The following is a 23,701-nucleotide window of genomic DNA, read 5'->3' on the forward strand; positions in this document are numbered from 1 at the left end:
AGCAAATACAACATGACCGTTTTTAAAAGAACTGCTTACATTATTATTTTTTATTTATGTAAGCGTGACAAACGTGTGTTTGGGGGCGGGGGGCGGTGCATGTGTTTATACCTGTGAAAGGCAAAGACAGCGACAATAAGCAGCAGTGACAACACATCAGTGACGATCCACATGAAGTTATATTCATCAGGAGTCTGGAAAGTACATTAAATAAAGACAAAGACTATAGAGAATAATAATTCATGGTCAAATGGAATTCTTCAGGCAGGAGGAATGGAAAGAAGTAGTCGTGACCATGAGGAAGAGAGGTCGTCTCATGGCGTGAAGAAGCTGGGGGTCGTTGGTGGTGACCGAGTGGGCACCCGAGCACCAGGCCAGCGAGTAGAGCCACGCCTCATTGATCACGTACAGGTTGGTGCTGATTTTCATGGCTGCGTAGGCGCTGCACACCACAAAGATGAGTTAAGTGACACAATGAAGCGTACAACACACACTAACGCACACCTGATGCGCTGAGCTGACAGGGAAGTGTAGTGCAGGTTGAGCTTGACGATGTGATTCTTATGGAGCTCCCATAGAGGGAGCTCTGTGCCGGACGTCTGTTGGAGGCCCAGGTCCATGTCCACCACCTCAGACCGCAGCTCGGGGGGCAACCACAGCACCTGGTGCGTGGACACACACACACAAATGAACAAATTCCAATTGTTAATAAATGACTTTTTCATGAAATACAACAAACAAAATATATATTAAAAAGTATATACATACAGTATATTAGGGCTGTCAAAAATAACGCATTAACGTCTGTAAATTAAGGCAAGTGCATCATGGCAAGCCACGCCTCTCAGTGGAGCGTCCCCACACAGTCACACAGTCTGACACTCTTTTATGACTTTATTCTGACCTCAACACATCAACAGCTGTGCAATTCCAACTCACAAACACGTCTCTCCGTCCATCCTCGGAGCGACACCTCCTCATCCTCACTACACGACCGTGAGGTGCGTTCACACTCCAAACATTGCGAAATCCGAAATCCCAGAAAATACACTCAAAATATGTGAATTCAAATTTAAATATCAGTCAGTGACAACACAACAATCCAGTTTTTAAATAAAACTTTTTTATTATTAAGGGAGAATAAAATCCATACCTGCATGGCCCTGTGTGAAAAAGTAATTGTGTTAAAACTGTTGTGTTTTTGGAATGTGGGAGAAAACCCACACATGCACGGGGAGAAAAATGCAAACGGCCCAACAGAGATGTGAACCCACATCTTCCAGAGCTCCTGACTGTGTGGCCAGCATGCAAACCACTAGGCCACCATGCGGCCCACAGTGAGAGCCATTATCCACAAATGGCGAAAACATGGAACAGCAGTGAACCTTCCCAGGATCCAGGATTGGTGGCCAACCAAAATTACCCCAAGAGCGCAACGACTCATCCAAGCGGTCACAAAAGACCCCACAAGAACATCCAAAGAACTGCAGGCCTCACTTGCCTCAGTTAAGGTCAGTGTTCATGACTCCACCATAAGAAAGACACTGGGCAAAAACACCCAACAGAGTTCCAAGACTAAAACCACAGCTGAATAAAAGAACATTAAGCCTCGTCTCAATTTTGCCAGAAAACATCTTGATGATCCCCAAGACCTTTGGGAAAATACTCATGTGGTCTGACGAGACAAAAGTTGAACTTTTTGGAAGGTGTGTGTCCCATTACATCTGGCGTAACAATAACGCCGCATTTCAGAAAAAGAACATCATACCAACAGTAAAATATGGTGGTGATAGTGTGATGGTCTGGGGCTGTTTTGCTGCTTCAGGACCTGGAAGACCTGCTGTGATAAATGGAACCATGAATTTTGCTGTCTACCAAAAAATCCTGAAGGAGAATGTCCGGCCATCTGTTCGTGACCTCAAGCTGAAGCCAACTTGGGTTCTCCAGCAGGACAATGATCCAAAACACACCAGCAAGTCCACCTCTGAATGGATGAAGAAAAACAAAAGTAAGACTTTGGAGTGGCCTAGTCCAAGTCCTGACCTGAATCCTATTGAGATGCTGTGGCATGACCTTAAAAAGGCGCCTCATGCGGGAAAATGTGGCTGAATTACAACAATTCTGCAAAGATGAGTGGACCAAAATTCCTCCACGGCGCTGTAAGAGACTCATTGCAAGTTATCGCAAACTCTTGATTGCAGTTGTTGCTGCTAAGGGTGGCCCAACCACTTATTAGGTTTACGGGGCAATCACTTTTTACACACAGGGCCATGTAGGTTTGGATTTTTATTCCTCACTCATGACTAAATACGTATTCATGTTTTTATAAACCCGAACACCCAATCCCTTACATTTTTTTGCACAAGAGGCAAAAAGAGATGGCGACGCAACTGCATACTAATGGATGTCACGTTTGGAGCAGTTTTAAGCCATAAAAACGGCCACAAGGTGGCAGAAGTGCATTTGATAAGAGCTTGGCATGGATCATTTGCATGTAAAAACACACTCAACAGCAAGGAGGAAGTGGAAAAGCATGGAGGAGTGTAGTGTGCAGAAGGTTACGCATTGTATGGGAATTTTAACACATGTACACACACGCGCACGTACACAAAAGCAGTTGTGTTGTTGTGCAGCAGCACATTTGAGAGTTATCACCCCCCACCCCCACCCCCCACCCCCTTGCAGCACCTACCTAAGGCAGGCAGCACCTTTAAGACGCAATGATGTGTCACCTGTGAGGGCTGAATGGACGTCTCATTGTGAATGACATCCAGCGTGCGGTGGATCCACGTGTCCCTGTACGGGTGTCCTGTTGGGGGACGGTAGAGGTCAAAGATCACCAGTTTGTCAGTGCGGGCCGCCAGCCAGAGGAAGTCTTGCAGGCTGCAGATGGACTGGTTTTCCGCCTGGAGACGGTCCTCCTCTCCAAGCGAGTTCACGGTGTTGAATGGATCACTCTGGGGGGGTGAAAATCATCAATAATTTAGTCAATAGTTACATCATAATAAATAGCCAGATGACTTACAGAGAGGAACCAGGCTCCAGCGTTGAGCCTCTGTAGCTCCGCCCACATAAACATGGCCGCCGAGGCATCGGTCCGGTTGGGAAAAACCTGATGAACATTGGTGGTTCGCCGTAACGTGCGGTCGTGCATCAGGAAGGGAACCCCGTCATAGCTGTGAGCGTTAAACAGTGACAAACTCAAACTACATATTTGTAATCCATCCATTTTCTATGCCGCTTATCCTCACTGGGGTCGTAGGTATGCTGGAGCCTATCCCAGCTGGCGAGAGGCGAGCTACACCCTGGACTGGTCGAAAGTCAATCGCAGGGCACATATAGACAAACAACCATTCACACTCACAATTTAGAGTCTCCAATTAACCTAACATGCATGTTTTGGGAATTTATTATTAGAATTTATTATAATGAACCTACACCAAGTTCAAAAGAAAGCATTTTCAAGGTAATGTTTTTGTATTTTTTTGCTGTTTTGCTTTGTTTTTACTTTTTACATGTAGTTTTTCAATCTTACAAGCAAACTATTCAGTCTGGTGGCTTGAAAACACAAAATTGTCAGTGATTTCAAGTACTCCAATTCTTACTCAAGATATTAGTTCACATCACAAACTGACCTGATGGTGACGTCCGTCTCCAGGCCTTCACTTCCTGCCTCCACCGCCTTCTTGAAGGCCATGAGCGTGTTTTCTGGAGCTAACTGGCAACAACAACACTTGCAGTCAAAATCATGTTTTTAAATGTTTAGTTCTGGGGTGTTGCCTTCACGCTCACCATAGGGGCTCCTCTGTGGCCAATGACGGCCGGTGGGGGACCCAGGGACCCTTCATGTCTAATACATGGAGAGTACAAGCCCAGCGGCACCAAGTAAAGGACCAATAGGAATGTCAGGTAGACGGACAAAATTAGGCCCCGCCATGCTGCCAAATTAGCATAAAAAAACAACATTTTAGAGTTAGTGTGAATATTGAACTTATTTCCTGTGTTTGTATGTATGTTTTGTCACCAGGATAACTCAAAAGTCATCAGGAAAAAAACATTATATTGCAGGAACTTTATGGCTTTATGTATTCTTTGTATTTTGTAAAAAGGCTACAGAAAACATCATACATATTTCTAACATTTCAGCTTTTTCTCATTCCATTTTGCCTTTTGAATTTTCACATTTTTACTAGGTCTTCGTCAGGGTTGGGCAACCTCATCTCTCATCCACTATTTGGCTTGGGAGCAAACTATGGTAATTAAAGAGAGAAAGGTTGCGTTATTGCCACTGGAAATAATCGATGCATGACAACAGTCAGTAGATCCAAATTTGGAGGAGAAGGCGTTTACGGAGGTACCATCTGAACGAGAAAATAAAGTTCTACTGTACACAGCAACCAATCACAGCGTTCACGGTCAGCTCCGGGATTTTTTGGAGGTGCATGTGAAGCTCTATCAGAGGGTTTGGAGGGAGAAGAGCCAGCTGCGTGACCTGGTAGCATATTTTAGCCTTAAACAAGGAAACCAGCGAACTGCAACAAAATGCGTACTTCAGAACAGCAATGCATACAAGGGTCAAAATGCGTGCCGTGTACAAAAAACGCATACACATTAGTAGGTCTGGGATAACTCGAAAATCATCAGAAACAAAAATATATTTTGAAAATTGAACTTTTATACTATGCTTGTTTGTTACCAGGATAACTCACAAATCCTTGCAGGAACATCAGACTTATATACTAGTTTCTATACAGTACGTATATGTGTAACGGATGCCAGCATGTGAGACTGTGCGAGTGTACGTTGGTAAACCTCACTCCCTCTGCCTCAAGGGCTGTGCTGAACACACGGCGGATAATCTGGGTTTTTAGTTGCGTGGTCAGCGCCCTCGCCTCCCAATACGAAGGTCCTGTGTTCAAGCCCCTGTGCGGACAGTGCGAAACAGGGCGGGTTACAAATGTTTGTACTGTATGTTTTTGTTTGTTACCAGGATAGCTAAAAAAATCAGAAGAAAGAAACATATTGCTGGAATATTGAACTTATGTCCTGTTTTTGATGTATGTTTCTTCAACTCAGGAAATAACATATTGTAGAAATATTGAACTTATTTCCTGTGTTTGTATTACTGTTCTGTGTTTGTTGCTACCAGGATAACTACAAAAACATCAGAAAACAGCATATTGCAAGAATATCAGTTACTTCTATGTTTCTGTGTTTGTGTCTATGGTTGCTTGTTACAAGGACAGCTCAAAGTCACAAAAAACATGATATTGCTTGAATATCAAACTTATTTCCTGTGTTTCTAAGTATGTTTATGTTTGTATGTTAGCAGGATTTTAAAACATCATCACAAAAAAAAAATGTTGCAGGAATATCTTATTTCCTACGTTTGTTTGTCACCGGGAAAACTAAAAAAAAAAAAATCACAAAATATTGCGTGAATATCGAACTTATTTGCTGTGTTTCTATGTTTGTTACCAGGACAACCCCAAAACTGCAGAGATGATTTACTTGAAATTTAAAAGGTACGGGGCTTGGGATTACTAAATTAATTTTAATGCGGATGCACAAATTCTGATCATTTTTTCTTTCCACAAAAGACACGCACATAACACTCTTTCTCTTGCCATGTGCTAGTTGTCAACCACTGCTGCCACCTATAGGACTGGAGTGCAACACTGTCGACTAAAATGTAACTAACAATGGTTTTGCTCCAATTTTAACAGCAGGATAAATTCACAAGCACAATTTTTGCCACACTTAACTATTTTGTGCTGTGATTCGCATATGTACATTATTATGCTAGTTACTAAGCTAGGAGGGAGAAATCTGCCACTGTCTGATTACGCTAAAATAACCTGCGCTAAAGTTCTTGTCTTCTAGTACAAACAAAATCTTGGTTTCCTGACCTCTGCTGGCCATGTGAAAGAAATGCAACGCTACCGGCCAGGCCAGCGTCGTCATCAGCAAGACTCCGCCCACATGCAAATATGGCGCCGTCACCTGGCCACAGGTGAGAGAGCAAATTAAGAAATGGAAGAGGAAACGAGTACAATTTTCTAGAGCGTTACTTGGAAGGAAAGAAGCAGCGTAGTCCATTCTTGACTCCAAAGGTCGGCCATGATGGCGATCGCCACAATGGCGAACGTCAGGCTCACCATGAGGCCCACCTGACCACAGAGAGGTCACATTATTAGGTACACCCAAAAATGTGCCCTTTTATAACAAGGTATCAATTTCACAATATGTTGATTTTGTCTTGGTTGATTGATCTGATCTGAGGTCAGTGGCCTACCTTGTGACTCCAATGTAAACAAAGCTTTTGGCTCTGGGACAGCAAGCAGATGGCCAAGAGCTGCAAATACACGACAAATACATTTGGATTCATAACTATGTCATGGTAATACAAATATAATGGAGGAATTTGTCATTTAAAAAAATCTGGTTTTACATAATTAAATCAAATAACATAAATACATCATAAAATGTAAGATCATTTGAAATAAAAAATGTTAAATTATTTAAAATAAAAATAGAACAATGAATATAATATAGAATGTTGGTATGATGGAGGAACTGAGAACTGCAAAAAAAAATAATAAAAAAAATTAGGTTAAAAAATATAAAGAAAATATAAGTATTTTGTAATTAAATATAAAAAAATATCTATCATAAAATCTTAACAAAAATAATAAAACAATTACTTCAAAAAATAGATATTGGAAGAACTGATACCTGCTAAACATCAGAAAAAATAATGTAACAAGATATACAGTACATATATCATAAAATGTTCATGTCCAATTTTCATTTCACAATTAAAATAAAATTTGAAAATGAAGGAATTTATCCTAAAACAATGTGTAAAAATATACATAACAATATAAAATGCATAAATATACAATGATGTATTGTAATAAAAATTGTAAAACTAATAATTCACAAATTACAATAAAATTTAAAAATGGACTACTAGAGAGTTCCAGTGTTGGTCCCGGCGGTTGGTGCTTGCTGTGGCGTTTGATTGGCAAAGTGAATGTATAGTGCCAGGCGGCACTAGCTCACGATATGTGAAGTAGTATAGTAGGCGTCTTCTGTGCCTCACACAGATACACTACACTTGAGTACCATCTAGTGGCTCAAATGTGACATGACACATTGAATGATAAACTTTATGATAATATAGTCGAAATTATCGATTATCGTCGATAATTTATAGCACAATTATTGACCAGCAAAATGTATCGTGACAGGCCTTGAGACCAGCGTAGAATACTACTCTACTGCCATTCTTTCTGCTTAAGGAGAGACTCACGATGCACTTCGATCGCTTATATTAACAAGCAGAAAACGCATGCAGTGAACATTCACACAGGAGCTGCTGTCGACCACTCTCTACACTGCTTACCTGCTGCTAGCACTTAGCTAACAGTCAACTCTAGCCAGCTGACAGACATCACTCGTCAATTCCCAGGCCACACTTCACAGGCTCAATGTGAAGTCACTGATTTTTCGTTCATTTTGCCACTTTTATGCGTGAAAATGCTCAATTTAGGCCGAGAAGATGTACAATTGAATTAAATATGCACATTTTATTTACTAATAATAGACCGTATTCAACCACAAAACAGCAACCATTAAGTTTTGAAAAACCTCAATAGAGTGAGGGCGCGATGTTCAAACCGCAATGTAGCGAGGGACAACTGAATGTTGAAATGGTCATCTCTTGTGTTTTGAAAAACCCAAAATGGCTGCTTCTCCCTCCATTGCCCATGTCTCACCATGAGCATTGCCGTGTAGGAGAAGAACACTGCGCCGATGACCAGCAGCACCACAGACCACGGGAACCAGAAGCCCATGTTGCCAAAGTTGAACCTGCATGGTGGTGGACAAGACGGGCAGGGCCGAGCAGACATGTTTGCCCAAACCGGGCGTCAGCGATGAAAACAGGAAGTCGACAGCATGTGGAGACGGAGGGGAGGAAGGATGTGTTTGAGTGCAGGAAGTCGTGAGTTTCATTCAAGTGTTCGAAGCATTTCACCCACCAGTCAAAGTCATTGTAGTCGTTCTTTGCTTGGCCCCAGAAGTAGAGAAACAGCAGGGTGAGACAGAAGACCACCACCAGCAGAGCAAAGCTCGCCCCTTCCAACTGTCAGGACACCAAACAGGAAGTTGCTTTTTATTGGCTTGTGCCGTTTATTGCCCTTGTTTCTACGGAGACAACAACCTCACCCTTAACCCCATCAGAGAGCTTCACAAATTCGAACAGCGCTTGGCGAGCTATATTAACGTCACGCTAACCTTGCTGCAGCAGCAGTCTCCGGGTGGGGTGCTGCTCCCGCGCTGGCGGCGCCACCGGCAACCGTACAGGCCCAACAGACACGACACGAAAGGCCGGCGATCGGTGTCACCCAACGTGGACGCCATGGGTTCACCGACGAGCTGACTCCTTGTCCATCACACACACCTGAAACGCAACATGTTACTTTACACACGACTTTCAAATAACAAGCATAGACACCTTTTATAGCGATGTCATCAGCCTGTCCGTAAGATAAGATAAGCTTATCCTCGCTCCTTGGGGGCCAAAGGACACTTAAGCCGGTGACGAGTCTCTTTATTGTGGAGTTAAACACATCCTGATGTGAAGGAACAGTTGAATTGTGTTGAAACTACAAACGCACAAGAAACAAATCCACTTCAATCATCAGGAAATGTTCCACATCAAAAGGCGCTGCCCAATGGACACTTCATGCTCAAATGCTTCGTCTCATCTCGTAGAGCTGCTTTGCACCTTGGAATTTCTCGGCTGCGCATAACAGAGTGACCAAACATCCTGTTTTCCCAGGACATGTCCTGTTTTCGCATGTTTCCTGATTTTTTTTTTCTTTTGAAAATGTCCTGCATGCTTTTTCAAATGAAGATATATTCTGTTTGTTGTAATAATATTTATTATTTACATCATTTCATTGAAAAGTTTGTGAGAGTTACAGTATTTGTGGATTTGATACTGTAGCTAATATTGTTTCATCATTTTTGTAGTTATTGTCCAGTATGACTTGCAAGGGAGAGCTATTATTTTCTCCCAAGTTCTTTTTGATTGAAGCCAGTGTTGTGGACAACAAAAAACAATTTCTTAAGAAAAGACAATGCCTGAAATGAAAACAGGGAGTTTACAGAGTTTATATATTTGCAAAAGAGGTCAGATAACATAAAAAGTGCAAAGCGGTCTGCAGATGTCTGGCCGAGAGTGGTTTCCTGACAGCAATCCTCATACGCCATTGCATGCAAATGAATTACCATAAAAATCCTGTGTAAGCCGCACCGGTGTATAAGCCACACCCACTAAATTTACATGTAGAGGAAAAAACTGATTTGTTCTTATATAAGTCGCACGTGCGTACATCATAAAATGGCATATTATGGTGTGCACGAGTCCGTGAGGACCAGGCAGCTCTTTATTTGACAGGAGCCAATCATGAACTATGAAAACCTCACAACAAGCTTGTCAACCCATTGGGAATTGCAGGAGGTCATTACTCAATATAACAGTCTGACTCACTGTGTCGTCTTACAAACACTAAACTCAACACACAGCAACTTAACACTCAAAAGGTATACCTAATAAATCAAATCTAAGTTTATTTGTATCGCACTTTACAACATCCCAATGGTGACCAAGGTGCTTTACAAGAGTAAAAACAGGTTACAGCAAATAAGAACAGGGTAAGATCGAATAAGACAGAATAAAAACAACTAAAACAAAATAAAATACAGGCACAGAATCACAACTAAAGTACATATAATCATCATGTGTCATAAGCCAGTCTGAATAAATGAGATTTTAAAAGAGATTTAAAAACTGATGACTCTGTAATAGATCGTAGCGCAGGTGGAAGGGAGTTCCAAAGTGTGGGGGCAAATGCAGCAAAAGCGCAATCTCCCCCCATTTTTTTGTATTTCATCCTTGGGACTTCTAATGTTGTGTATTAAGAGCGCATGGCCCTGGAGTGGTGACGGACAGTTCAAAGCTCAGCCAAGTATGCTGGAGCAACACAAATAAAAGGACTTTAAAATTGATTCTAGACTGTCCCAGGAGCCAATGGAGAGAACGGAGAACAGGAGTGATATGGGCATATTTTGGAGCATTATTATTTTTGAAGATCTGTACTTGATAAAAGGGGCGTTACCTTTGCCAGGAGCCTGAGGTGGAAGAAACTTGCTCTGACCACAGAACTAATTTGCTTATCAAAAAACACACCAAGGTTTTTTAACAGCAGGAGCAAAAAGAGGGGTGGGGGTGTTATAATTGGGTTCACTGTGCGGTGAATCGGGAGTAAAAACAATGTACTCCGTTTTTCCTTCATTTAAATGAAGGAAATTCTGAGACAGCCATTGTTTGATGTCATGAAGGCAGCTATGGAGGGGATCTAGTGCGCTCTTGTTACTGAGCATTACTGGTAGGTAGAGCTGTTCATCATTGGCATGAAAATGAAAATGGATATTTTGTCTGGAGATGATTGGTCCTAATGGTAGCATGTACTGTATAGTGAAAATAAGGTAGGCCCAAGGATGGAACCCTGGGGCACGCGGTTGTAGAGGAGAAGTCATTGATCATTACTGAAAAAGTCCTGTTGGTGAGGGAGGGAGCCAGAGGAGCCAGAGGGAGGCTAACATCATTGCAGTGGCCCAATGAATGCATTGTTCAGACACAATGCATTATGGGAAAACTTTAAAACAGTTGTTTTAGTTTTTTTTACTCGTATTGGTACGTTTGTATATTTGTCAGGTATACCTTTTGACAGTTAAGTTGTTGTGTGATGAGTTTAATGTTCTTAGTCAGATGACACTGAGAGTCAGACCGTTCTATGGTTATACCGCTATATACTGTTTAATGACCCCCTGCAATTTCCAGTGGGTTGACAAGCTCGTTGATAGCTTGTGATTGGCTTCTGTTCAAGAAAGAGCTACCGTTTCCTCACTGACTCGCGAGCAGTGGAGTATTTAAACAAATAGTAGTAGTTCGGAAGTAAAGGAGATGTCACGAGATTAGAATTTAGCCATAAATTAGCCACACTACTGTATAAGCGTAGGGTTCAAAGTTTAAGAAAAAAGTAGCGGCTTATGCACAAGAATTTACATCATAAAAGAAACAAATCACTCCTAGGTGCAGGTTCGTCTGGGGAGAGAGCTTATATCAAAGAATGATACTTCCTCTGACCATTAGGTGTCAACATATGCTTCCTGGATCCCATACTAGCTCTCATTAGCAGCATCTAGGGCCCTGTCCACACTGGAACACTCCTGAGGTTTTTTTTTGGTGGGTTGAAAAAAATTCACGTCCACACTGTGCCGAATTAGTAAATACTGCAGTTGCATCCACTTGGGAACGAATCCATGGGTGAAAACGATGTAATACACAAGGCACATGCACGTGTGGCGCTGTGAACAGACACGCAGACGGTACCACGTGACACACCATACTAAACACGAAGTGAAAATGCATGCACATAAGTCTGTCGTCTTCACATTTCCAAGGCTCGTCTAGACTTAGTGGAATTACTTCTGGGAGTCATTTTGGAGTTTGAGACAACAAAATATCAGGACAATGTCGACTGTGGTGAGTCATGATGGATATTATGATGCTGGCTTGTTGTCAAAGCTCACATCTGGTCATGGTGAATGACTTTTAAAGAACGCAGCTGTATAATGGTCCAGAAAAAAATGTGGTCAATAAAAGTTCAACTCAATACTTTGTAATGTAGCCTTGGTAGGCAAAGACAGAGGTCAAACATTTCCTCTTCACCAGGTTTTCACCAGGTTTGTTACAAATGGAGTGCATCTGCATGATAACCTGGATGATAAACTGGACTGGACTGCCAACATAGATCCTCTGTGCAGGAAAGTACTTCCTCAGAAGGCTGGCGTCCTTCAACGTATGCAAGAAGCTGCTACAGATCTTCTACCAGACTGTGGTACTAGTGCCCTCCTGTATACAGTATTGTGCTGGGGGAGCAGCCTCACAAAGAAGGACGCCACACACCTGGACAAACTGGTGAGGAAGGCAGGCACCTTTTGACTGTTAAGTTGTTGTGTGATGAGTTTAATGTTCTTAGTAAGATGACACCGAGAGTCCGACCGTTCTATTGTTATACTGTTATATATAATGACCTCCTGCGATTTCCAGTGGGTTGAGGGGAGGAAGGCAGGCTCTGTCATTGGCACTGAGCTGGACAGCCTGACATCTGTGGCGGAGAAAAGGACACTGAGGAGGCTCCTTTCCATCATGGACAACCAGCATCATCCAATGCACATCATCATGTCCCGACAGAAGAGCAGTTTCAGTTTCAGATTACTATCACTGCCCAGCTCCACTTATAGAATGAGCAGATCATTCCTCCCCCATGCCATGCGACTTTTCAACACAACAGAGGGGGAGTGATAAAAAGACACACAGGACTGGACTTATTTACTTATTATACTTATTCATTATAACGGTAACAGCGTGTGAAACAAGTTTTGTGTTCAATTTTATGTAAAGTGCTCTGTCATCCATTAATACCGTTAACATTTACAGACTATTTTTAATTCTCACAGTCATAAAGGACAAATACTGTAGCTTCCCTTCTGAACTCAAAAGAAACATATACTTCTGTTTCTAAACACTGGAGGATTCAGTTTTTTTAATGCAGCCCTAGTAGTTCTATCCTGTCCCCTTCTTTTGCCATTTCTCATTTTCCTTTCAGAAAAACTGATTTTATTTTATTTTCAACATTCTATCCTTTTGGCAACTATGAAGCACTATCATGAGTCTCTGAACTAAGGCAGGACCAAACCACTTCATGCAGATGTAGGCGATGGTTGGTCAATACAGGGGTTTACTTTTTAGCCAGTGTAGGTTAAACTTTTACTGCCAAAAACAACAAGATTGTTTTATGACTGTATTTTTTTAAGAAAATCTCAACCCAGATAGCAAAATCATATTTTAATTTGTATCTCTTGGAATTGTCCTAACTTGTCCCCCCTTTACGGTGCACCTGGTATTAGTAATTAACAATTTTCTATCGATCCATACAGGGGAGCCATACCTTAACTACAGTCATGGAAAAAATGATTAGACCACCCTTGTTTCTTCAGTTTATTGATCCATTTTAATGCCTGATACAACTAAAGGTACATTTGTTTGGACAAATATAATGATGATAACAAATATAGCTCATAAGAGTTTAACTTAAAAGCTGATATCTAGCAACTTCCATGGTTTTCTTGATGATAACCAAAATCACTTAAGTTCTTGCATGAATAGCTATAGCATTGTACTGCCAAAACATTTTCCTCTTATGAGCTATTTTTAGGGTTGTCTGCTAATATTGGCCACCGATAATTATCGGCCCAATATTGACATCACAATGTGATATCGGCCAACATCGGTACCGTTTTTTTTCCTACATTGAAAGCCGATATAGAATTTTTACCATAAACGTTGCAGTATTGCAACATGAACATCAACAACATTGAATCATGTAGTTAATACTGTGCCGCTCACAAGCCTGGGAGTAAAAAGTAACTATTTAGCAGATTGATGACAGAGCCCACAACGAACTTACCAGCTCAATAGAAATCGTGGGGTGGGTTATCATTCCCCTTACCATTCTTACTCACGGTGTATTCAAAGAAAGAGCTTTAAAAAACCATCACACAGCAACGTAATAGGTAGATAACAACAGACAAGACACTACCGACGAATAATGCTGACTAATTTAGCAGCCATTCCAAAATTTCCAAAAATAACAAGGCATTCAAGCACGAGAAACACAAATGTATTCTTATATAAAATATGTAATACATGAATTATGTACTCAGAGATGGGTGGAGTAGCCAACAAAACAAATGTACTCATTTAAGAGTGTTGTTACTTTACAACAATTTTACTCGAGAAAAAGATATGTGATGTTACACATATCGGTATCGGTTGATATCAGAATCGGAAATTGAGAGTTGGACAATATCCCATATCGGTTATCAGCAAAAAAAGCCAATATCGGACATCCCTATATATTTTTGGTTTTCTTGATAACAACCAAAATCACTTAAGTTCTTACATGAATAGCTGTAACGTTGTACTGCAAAAACATGAACTCTTACGAGCTATTTTTGTTGTCATTGTTATATTTGTCCAAACAAGGTACCTTTAGTTGTATCACACATTAAAATGAACAAGAAACTGGATCAACAAGGGTGGTCTAATCATTTTTCCCCATGACTGTATATTGCAATAAGGCATCTTTGTGTAAACTTCCAGTATCATCTGAGTAGCTCATTGCCGGGGCAAGTGTCCTGGTTTATCGGTAATCAAAATGTGGTCACTGTATTAGACAGTATAGGCCGATATGAAGTTAAGGGATTCCTAACTAGATATATTGATTTCATGATTGCACATTGTTTTCAAAACAAGATTGCTTTTGAAATGAAAGTCGGTGCCAACACGGAATTGATGTAAAAGTACAGTTTAGGTAGTGAAAATTAAAAAGAGGCTGGTGTTTTTACCATTCAGTCGGTTCTGCCTCCGCAGTGACAGATCCGATGGGAGGAAATCGCCTCCTCTTCCTCGCTTCACCGACATGTCTACAGCAGGTGGTGCCGTGATGCTGCGTAAAAACAGCTATATCAATAACTCCAAAGTACAAATTAGTTTATGTAACATTCAATACACATGACTGTTGGATTTGGTATTTTAGAAAAAAAAGTTTATAGGGTTCAAAATAAGTTTTGCTTTATTCTGAAAGCCATCCCGGAAATGAATATGTTAAGCATGAAAACGACAATTTATGCAGACGTGATGGTGCCGTTGACTTGTTTACAGTCCCAGTATTTACACGCACTTAATGCTTGCGTCTAACGTACGTTATGTTCATAATGTATTTGCACATATTTCATCCATTTTATTTATTTATACATCAGCAATCACGTAAATCATTTACACCAAGCTCGGAATGGTTTGCATTTTGTGTGTGGGGTGAGAGTGGTTCCAAAGAATTCCAAAGAAAAAACAACTTGTACTTGAAAAGGAAAGTGGAACAAATGGGTTTCGTTGTTAGTGGTATTATATTCCACACGCCTGCAAAAGTTGTCAGACTTCATCAGTCATCAGTCAAATAAAGTCAAGTCAGGTTATGGGCTCAGGAAATAACAGCGTATGCGGGTTTCAAACGTTGTACTACCAATAACGAAACTTCCTTTTCATCTCGTCAGAGAGAAACTGAGGCAAAAATTGGTTTCAATATCACATCGTCTTTACAGTAAATGACAACTGAAACAAGACAGTCGCAGTGGTGTATTGTGGTCGTTTCCATGTCACAATTTAAGTATAAAAACAAGTAAAGTAGCTTTTATATTTTATATTTATATTTTCCGCCTGAATTATTTAAGTATGAGTAGTTATTCGAATTGAAAACGCTTGGATTTTTTATGTTGACGTTTAACTGAGTCAAACATACACATTTGTTTCTTTGTATATTTAAGTGTTGTACTTTCCTACATCTGATATCACTTACTTTTTTAGTTCTACACAAGTTGAATTTGAGTACGTCAGTAATATTTCAGCCAAGTAACTATTTTATTTGAGTACATTTTAAATCACTTACTTTTTTGCTTGAGTCGATTTTTACACATGTATTTTTGCTTCAGTAATATTCAGCCAACTAACAATGTTTACTTGAGTAAATTTTACTTTTCCTTTTGAGTAGATTTTAGGCGTTTACTTGCACTTGTACATCAGTAAAATGTCAGCGAAGAAAAGTGCATTTACTTAAATACTGAATTGGTCGTTATTAGTCGTCATGAATTTCAGTTCCTTCATACTTGAAAGGGGCTGGGACAGCGTGAACGTTTATCTTTAAAGGGTAAACTTGGAAAAGGCGGATATGTTTCATTCGAAAATATATGAAATGATGCATTATCGCCTCCTAATTGTTAAAGTTGAAGCCATGCTTTTATTTTAAATGATCAAAATCCCCACATCCTGTCATAAGCGGAAGTACTTTTAAGTAAGCAGGAGGGAACTTGCACTAGTTGGTCCTGAGGTCCTCCTACTGGAGAGACAACTGTAAAGTTGTACCGATGACCTGACCACTAGAGCGGGATGAGCGACGTGTGGGTCTCTCTGGTGGTATTGGCAGTCGCGGTGCTCCTCAGCGAGGTAGCCCGCCAGGCGGCCACGCGCGTACTCCGCGGTGCCACCGGAGCTCTGGCTCTGGAGGCGGCTTCCACTTTCCAGCTCTGCTGCTGCTCGCATGAGCTCAAGTTGCTCGGGGACACCGCGCGGCTGGAGCCGGCGGTCAGCCTGACGCTTTGCTACGCCATCACTGTCGTCCATCTGCTGTCCTTCCGGGGAGCTTCGTGTAATCCCTGCGGCATCGTGGAGCGAGTTTGCCGCGAGAGCCGCAGCGTCGGAGCGGCTCTAGCGGTAATCGCCGGGCAGTTCGGCGCCGCGTTGGCCGCGCAGTACGCCACCGCCTCGGTGTGGTCTCAGGGTCTGTCGGAGATGCACGTTCGGCACCGGCGCTTCGGCTTCAGGTGCTTTGACCCCCTGGGGGGCACCGTGCTGGAGGCGGCCGCCGTGGAGCTGGGCTGTGCCTTCGCCGTCCAGGCTGTGTCTCTGCATGCTCACAAATTGGACAAGAAGCTCCGCGTTCCTGTCTTCGCAGCCGTTATTACAGCGCTGGTGTACGCAGGTGAGTGCCCGTGACGTCACATGCAACCGACCTGTTTTTCAAACCCTACTGGAAACCTTTTCTTACCGATGATAACCTTTAAATTACTTGAACCTACTTGAATTACTTCCTCTGTCTCGCAGGGAATAATTTTCTCAAGGCCACAGTTTTACTTGGAATATGTTTTGTAGCAGGGTTAATGTAATTCACGATTTTGGCCACCAGGTAGCGCAGCTACGCGCTATTATGCTTTCATCCACTAGAATATGAATCGTTTTTTTTCCCAAAATAGAAAATGCTCATATCAAGTTAAGATGCAGTTTTGCCTTAAATTAAGTCAATGTTTTGCTAATCACTAGGGGTGTTGCAAGACACTCACTTCACGAGACAAGATGATACGCGAGGTTGTGTGTATGAGGTGAGATTTTAACATTTGTAAGGAAAGTACAATAAAAAAATATTAAAAGCTATAAGACAATATTTTGCAATATACTAATTTAATTTCTACTGCGTTACCCTCCTCTGCACTCTGTGTGTATGCTACCCGTCTCGCCTCCACCGACCGAGACAAAGAGACTGTATGACTGACAAAAGGGCTCACTCCGTTTATGCCGTCGTTCTGTGGACCAAACACGACAAGGTGCTGAAAGCAACGCACAGAGTGAATCCTCTTCCTGCCTGTTTGGAGGCGGGAGGGAAGGAAAACAGACAGACACGCACATGACAGTATATTGAAGCCGGCGGAATTATCCAGTTAATTTTCATTTATGATATGATCAATTTATGCATTTACTCCCAGGCCTAGTCTGAACGAGAAATCTTGTCAAGTTTTAATCTCGCGAGATCTTGTGACACCACTACTAAAACAAAGTTGAATCATTTCAGCGTCAAATCATAGTTTTTAGGGTTGAAATTCATGAATTTATTGGATTTCGGTTAAAAGCGCCATTGTTAGCACAATACCGTCTCCTAGGGATGCAAATCTCTTTGTGATAGACTATTCGATTCGAATCTAGATACACAAGTTACGATACGATTAAAAATCGCTACATTTTAAAAACAGAATGACTCGATTCGATGCTGCGGTTTGTTTGTTGATGTAGATATTAATCTTACATTATAAAATAAAGATGCCAATTATATGCAAGTGGAATTACAGTTTCGTTGTATACTGTGTGCAATGATAATAAACATCCAACTATCTATATAAAATATAACAATGAAAAAACAGACGTCTTAGCCTTCAGTCCAATCAATAAGACACAATAAATAAATAGTGCAAAGCCCCTTAAATAATAACACGTCTTCCAAGCACAGATAAGTAAATAGAACTATTTGTCACATGGGTGCAATGAAAACGCCGCGTTAGTTTGGAAAAGTAAACAATCCCATACTGGGAATGTCATAATAATGGTAATAATTGATAATAATACAATAGTAATGTCATAACAACGTGCAGCATTTCAGACTGAGCGTAGTACGTTCAACAATCCAGGTAGGTAGGCAAGGTGCAACCTTTCAAAGTAAACGAGTTACAAAGCAAAAAAGGTACCATATTCACCTGTGTTGGTCTGGCTGCTCTGGTTTTGCGTCCTTCTTGCGCCCTCCCCAGGGAGGTGGGGTACACCCTGGACTGGTCGCCAGCCAATCGCAGGGCACATATAGACAAACAACCATTCACACTCACATTCATACCTATGGACAATTTAGACCTAACATGCATGTTTTTGGAATGTGGGAGGAAACTCGAGTACTAGAGAGAACCCACGCACGCACGTGGAGAACATGCAAACTCCACACAGAGATGCCCAAGCAGAGATTGGAACCCAGGTCTTCCTGATCTCCTGACTCTGTGGCCAACATGCTAACCACATGCAGCCCGTCTCAACAATCGATTCATCTAAAGATTTATGGCTGATTCGTATCGATACAGCCGAATCATTGGCTCGTCAAACCGGATATCCGGTCGCTTCGGTTTATCGTTCACAACCCTACTGTCTTCAGCAACACGATCAAGTAAAAATGATCATTTCTGCCACATATCACGTTGTGCTTTTGTTGCCAGTCACGTATATTATTCATTTTAGGACTAAATTAATTCACTTAAGAGTGAACTTCATGAATTGCAGGGGAAAAAATGCTAGAAAAATGCAATTGTTTGTGGTGTAGTGTAACGCGATCACGTCAAATAATGACTGCTGTTGACGTATGCTAACATTGTGTGGCTACGTGATGATGTTTGTTTTGTCATTTCACAGGTGGAAGCATCTCCGGGGCAGTCTTTAACCCCGTCCTGGCCTTCTCCATCCAGTTCCCCTGCAGTGGCCACACATACCTGGAATACTGCTTCATTTACTGGCTGGGGCCGGCCTTAGGTAGGGAAGCTAATGCTAAAAGTTAAGCTAAACAGCTGCCAGCTGTTGTTGTTTGCCTGTGTGGAAACCTCTCTCGTTCTGTGTGGCCCTCAGGCATCGTGAGCTGCATCCTGCTCTTTGAGAAGATCCTCCCGTTCCTGGGGCGGCACGTTCCCAACGCCGCCGTTCCCAAGCACAAGAGCCAATAGGCAAACATTAGTGTTTGTGTTGTACAACAGGTTGACCTTGCTCAAGCATTTATGCAGTGTTTGAGGCATTCAACTTAACATAATATGTTTTTAAATGCAGTTTAGTCGGAAAGTAAACACTTAGAAGCACATATCAGATGAGTGCTAGTCATCTTGCAATACCGCTTGGTGCCTCAAGAGGCGATAGTGAGCCGCATGGCTCCTCTCGGCTGGTACGGAGAAAACGTGAAGCAATATGAGCATCATTGAATCACTTTCAAACGCTACCTGGAAACAGAAATGGTAATTTACGAGATTACATTTTCTTACGTTCATATTTGTTCGAGTAATGTTTTTCAGCTTATTATAAAACATAACAAAACTGTGAAACCTTTAGTTGTTAGTTTACCCTTATGACACGTAAGATTTCAACATTATTTTTTTTGGCGTAAAAATTGATCGTCACTCTATTTAGCGTCTGTAGGTGAAGATTGTGTCAGAAATACGTCGATTTTTTTTTACTGTGAATGTATAAAAAAAAAAGACGTTTGCAGAGAGCCTTAATTTTCCTGTTGTCGTTGAAACGGAGAGGGTTCTCAGGGTGTTGAGGTGTCTCCAAGGATGCACTGGTTTGGAGCGGTCAAAGGTATAGATGTGTGTTCAAGTCGAAGAACACGGCAAGTTGCCCTCTGTTTGGTGGATTTGGTCAATAAGTGGCAGCAAGCACTGGTAAACTGTGGTCTTTATAAGGCTTTATGCTGTGGTACTGTAACAATATACAAAGAATACAAAAATGTCACTGAATAAATAATCAGTTAAAGCTGCTTTAAAAAGTAGTCTCGTAATACCATCTTTTGCAACGTGATCCAGTAATCGATCACGTATTTTATTCATTTTAATGCTAACTCGTTCTTCAGGGTGAACGTCATGAATTAAGGACACTCAAAAAATGTAAGTAGAATCCTTGGTTGTACGATGAAGTAAAATACTCATTTTCGTCACTAATCACGCACTATTACAGTAAGTATTTTATTGATTTTATTTCTAAATCGTGTTTGCGAAGGGTGAAATGAATTTAGGACCTTCAAAAAGCGTTAGTTGAAGAATTTTAAGGAGAATCTTTAGTTGTACAATCAAGTCAAGTGAATGTGATGAAAGGGCTTGCCTACGCAGTGGAACATTGGTTAGCATCCGCCCCAGTTAGCGTGTTTTTCATTTAACGTGGGAAATTTACGCCATAAGTTTGCCTCGGCTTGTGTACATTTTCCGGTTGGCGTACAATTTGGCGCGCGTCTTGTCATGTTATTAATACACTGCGTGAGTCCAACTGTGTTCTTTAATGGGGGTTTTTTATCACAAAACACCCTGTTAGCATCCTTAGCTTGCTAACAAAATGGCAACCGAGACCAGAAGTCAGCTACTGTATGTAGGCCATCTATGATGTCATTAGCATGTGACTCAAAAATGTTTTTGTAGTTTTTACATGCAGAAAACAACTGTAAATACATATAAATGAGGAATGAAAGGGATAAATGACCATTTAAGATTTGTATTACCTTCACTGAAGACATGATCGTTGCGAAAGACACAATGTGGCATCGAGATCAACATGGATGCCACCTTCCTGTTTTGCCATGAGTTATTTCTTGGATTTAATAATGTTTCTCACCTTCTTTATCAAAATACTGCCACTTGCAACTTTCTTTGGCTCCATTTTGGCTTATTCAGTTGAATTCGAGAAATAACTCATGGCAAAACAGGAAGGTGATGTTGATCTCGCTGCCACATCGTGTCTTTGGGAACAGTCACGTCACGAATCACGTCTTCAATGAAGGTAAATGTAACGGTAAATGTTCATACATCCCTTTCATTTGTCATTTATATGCATTTACATTTGTTTTCTGCATATGCAACACAATTCAACTAATTGTAAATATATAAAAATATATATATAAACATATTTTGTTTTAAAATTCTTTGCTTTCTGGAAAGGATTAATTGGATTTACATTATTTCTGGGAAATGGGGAAAAATGTATTCGCTTAGCGTCCGTTTCAGTTAGAGTCGGACCTTCTGGAACAAATCAGTGACGCTAACCAATGTTCCACTGTACTTGGAAAAATAGTTTCTCTCGTAATACCTACCACCTTTTGTGACGGGATCAAGTAAAATAATCCATTTCGAAGCCTCGCCACTTTGTTGGGCAGTTAATCAAATGCTGTACACTAGCCCCTTGCTCAAATTAAGCATTTTCAAGAATAAAATTGGCTAAATGAAGTAAAATGCAAATACAAGGCATTTGGAAGACGCATTTAAAGATGTTGTGATGATATGTAGTATTCTACATTGGTCACTAGGTGTCAGTAATGTTACTGTAATGTTCAGCGAGACACACAAGCACCAGACTTGATCACTCAAACAACGGGCTTTTATTGCCGATGCGATTTATCTCACAGCGGGCACAATAATCCCTAACATGGGCTACTGTCATGGCCGTAACCCATGCCAAGCTAAAACTCAATGATTAGAAAACTCAGTCCCCAGCATCACTTCCTGTCCAACACTGGAACACATTTACAGCAACACACATAAGCAAAAGTCAAATTTATGTCTTAAATGTATTTTATCTTATTATATCTACTATAATGGGTAATACGAGTGTAAAAGTGATTTATAGGGATGCTATTTCATGTCTATGTTGTTGATCAATCAATTAATTTTTTTTGCCAAAGGTCATTTATTGACACTTTACTATTTTCCCTTCTGTTGAAACAGCTGTGAAAAGTGAAAAGTGCATGTACAAAAATAGCATTAAAGTTTGTTTGAAATTCCAAATGATGCCAAATAGGAGTACGAGCACCATTTAGTAAGGAGTGTCTGTACTGAATGTTGTGAGATGAGCGATATTTTTGTATGATGTTATTTAGAAATAAGACATATTTTAAATAAACATCATTTTCAAAGGGTCAATGTGTGCTTGGACATTGTGTCAGTCACGTGACACCTGACAGCGTCATTGTGGAGTACAATAACTCCTAAGATGTGTGTATTTTCTACAAAGCGGTTGTCCTCCACCTGACACTGTTACACAAGGCGACCTTTGCTCCATCCAACTCCACGGTCCACTCAGTACATTCAACACATAAACAACTGCAATCACACTTAAGTGAGAAGAGCACAGAGAAGGCAGAACAGGCTTACTTTGGCAACAGTTCTATGTGTGTATATGTAAATTTTTATTTATTTCAAATGTGTTTTTTTTCTATTCATTTACATGGACTTTCAATGTGTTAAAGCAAAAGGTTTATCGTTGACACCAGCTAGCATCACTAACATGTACTCTGCTGCCCTCTGCTGGCAGATACAAGAATTACTTCAATGGAGCAACTCATGTCAGTTGCTTAATACATTGGAAAAGTCAGAAAAATGACTGGCTGGCTCAGTTTTACTTCAGCGAATGACTCTAGACCAGGGGTCTCAAACTTGCGGCCCGCCAAGTCACATTTTGTGGCCCGCGACTTGACAGGAATGGATACTGTAAATGCGGCCTGCAAAGTCTAAGTCAGGGGTCTCAAAAGTCGTGGCCCGTGGGCCATTTGCGGCCCCCGAGTCACATTTTGCGGCCTGCGACTTGTTTTCAAAGATTACTGTAATGCGACAAGCCAATGTTACTCGTAGGATGCACGCATAAGCCTACACTGAACTAAGAGTGAGTGAGTCACTTAAAAAATGTGGTAAAAAAATTCCCCCCATTTTCAATACCACTTGTCTTCATTAGGGTCACAGGTAAGTTGGAGCCTATCCCAGCTGAATGCAGCAAAATATAAACTGTGAAATTATTTATTTACTTGATTCTCCCCATTACTGTATCAAGATATTATTGTTACTGTGAGCCATGCATCGCGTGTCGTATCGTGAGGTACCGCGAGATTCCCACCCCGACTCCCAATACTTGATGCGGCCCAGCCTCACTCAGACTCTACCTCCAGCGACCCCCAGGTAAATTGTAATTGAGACCCCTGCTCTAGACACTTATTTCAACATCTTATTTATGAAACTACAAAAACACCAGTCAAAGATCATCTATATGACAGGAGTCACTCATTCAATATATAGCAATTAAAACAATTTCAGAGGTACACGTGCATTCAGAATGCATAAAGCCCATAACACAATACTTAAAATAATTAAAGGGAATCCATGTGGAGTTGTGATAAAAGCTTATTCCGTTTAAAAGGTGCAAAATACTCAAAAGCAACGTTTCCAACCTCGGTCCTAATACGTGGGATATTAAGAACTAAGCGATTTTGAACACGTGTGGAGTGACTGAACAACGTAAAACCCAGCAAACCCAGTGTTAAATAGGCAAGTCAGTTATGAAAAAATGCCTTATGAATCAAGTCTCGTTTACACTGGCACGCACGTTGTCCCCCCCAGTGGTACGGAG

The 23,701-nt window shown here is 41.1% G+C and overlaps 2 protein-coding genes across 2 annotated transcripts; one reads left to right on the forward strand and one right to left on the reverse strand.

The window, feature by feature from the left end:
- LOC129168650 (glycerophosphodiester phosphodiesterase domain-containing protein 5-like) lies at positions 1-15,868 on the reverse strand. Its single transcript, XM_054754139.1, has 14 exons — positions 14,548-15,868; positions 8,302-8,467; positions 8,046-8,149; positions 7,782-7,875; positions 6,296-6,355; positions 6,072-6,170; positions 5,910-6,003; positions 3,793-3,938; positions 3,636-3,718; positions 3,026-3,176; positions 2,733-2,957; positions 505-662; positions 295-442; positions 1-194 (listed from the first exon to the last, which is right to left on the reverse strand). The coding sequence occupies exons 2-14, from the start codon at positions 8,425-8,427 to the stop codon at positions 51-53; spliced, it is 1,632 nt and encodes a 543-aa protein (XP_054610114.1). The 5' UTR covers positions 8,428-8,467; positions 14,548-15,868; the 3' UTR covers positions 1-50.
- A 174-nt stretch (positions 15,869-16,042) lies between these two features.
- On the forward strand, positions 16,043-21,786 carry LOC129168648 (aquaporin-11-like). Its single transcript, XM_054754136.1, has 3 exons — positions 16,043-16,733; positions 18,971-19,087; positions 19,181-21,786. The coding sequence occupies exons 1-3, from the start codon at positions 16,142-16,144 to the stop codon at positions 19,273-19,275; spliced, it is 804 nt and encodes a 267-aa protein (XP_054610111.1). The 5' UTR covers positions 16,043-16,141; the 3' UTR covers positions 19,276-21,786.
- The last annotated feature ends 1,915 nt before the right edge of the window (positions 21,787-23,701 follow it).

Source organism: Dunckerocampus dactyliophorus, chromosome 16 (genome assembly GCF_027744805.1).
Source record: "Dunckerocampus dactyliophorus isolate RoL2022-P2 chromosome 16, RoL_Ddac_1.1, whole genome shotgun sequence".
NCBI lineage: Eukaryota > Metazoa > Chordata > Actinopteri > Syngnathiformes > Syngnathidae > Dunckerocampus > Dunckerocampus dactyliophorus.

Bases quoted from the DNA above. Each gene is read 5' to 3' on its own strand.
- LOC129168648 (XM_054754136.1), top strand. From the start codon at position 16,142: ATGAGCGACGTGTGGGTCTCTCTGGTGGTATTGGCAGTCGCGGTGCTC. The intron at 16,734-18,970 runs GTGAGTGCCCGT...GTCATTTCACAG, and splicing joins TACAGCGCTGGTGTACGCAG to GTGGAAGCATCTCCGGGGCA. The intron at 19,088-19,180 runs GTAGGGAAGCTA...TGTGGCCCTCAG, and splicing joins CTGGCTGGGGCCGGCCTTAG to GCATCGTGAGCTGCATCCTG.
- LOC129168650 (XM_054754139.1), bottom strand. From the start codon at position 8,427: ATGGCGTCCACGTTGGGTGACACCGATCGCCGGCCTTTCGTGTCGTGT. The intron at 663-2,732 runs GTGACACATCAT...TCCACGCACCAG, and splicing joins CGTCCATTCAGCCCTCACAG to GTGCTGTGGTTGCCCCCCGA. The intron at 443-504 runs GTGTGCGTTAGT...TGTGGTGTGCAG, and splicing joins CTGTCAGCTCAGCGCATCAG to CGCCTACGCAGCCATGAAAA.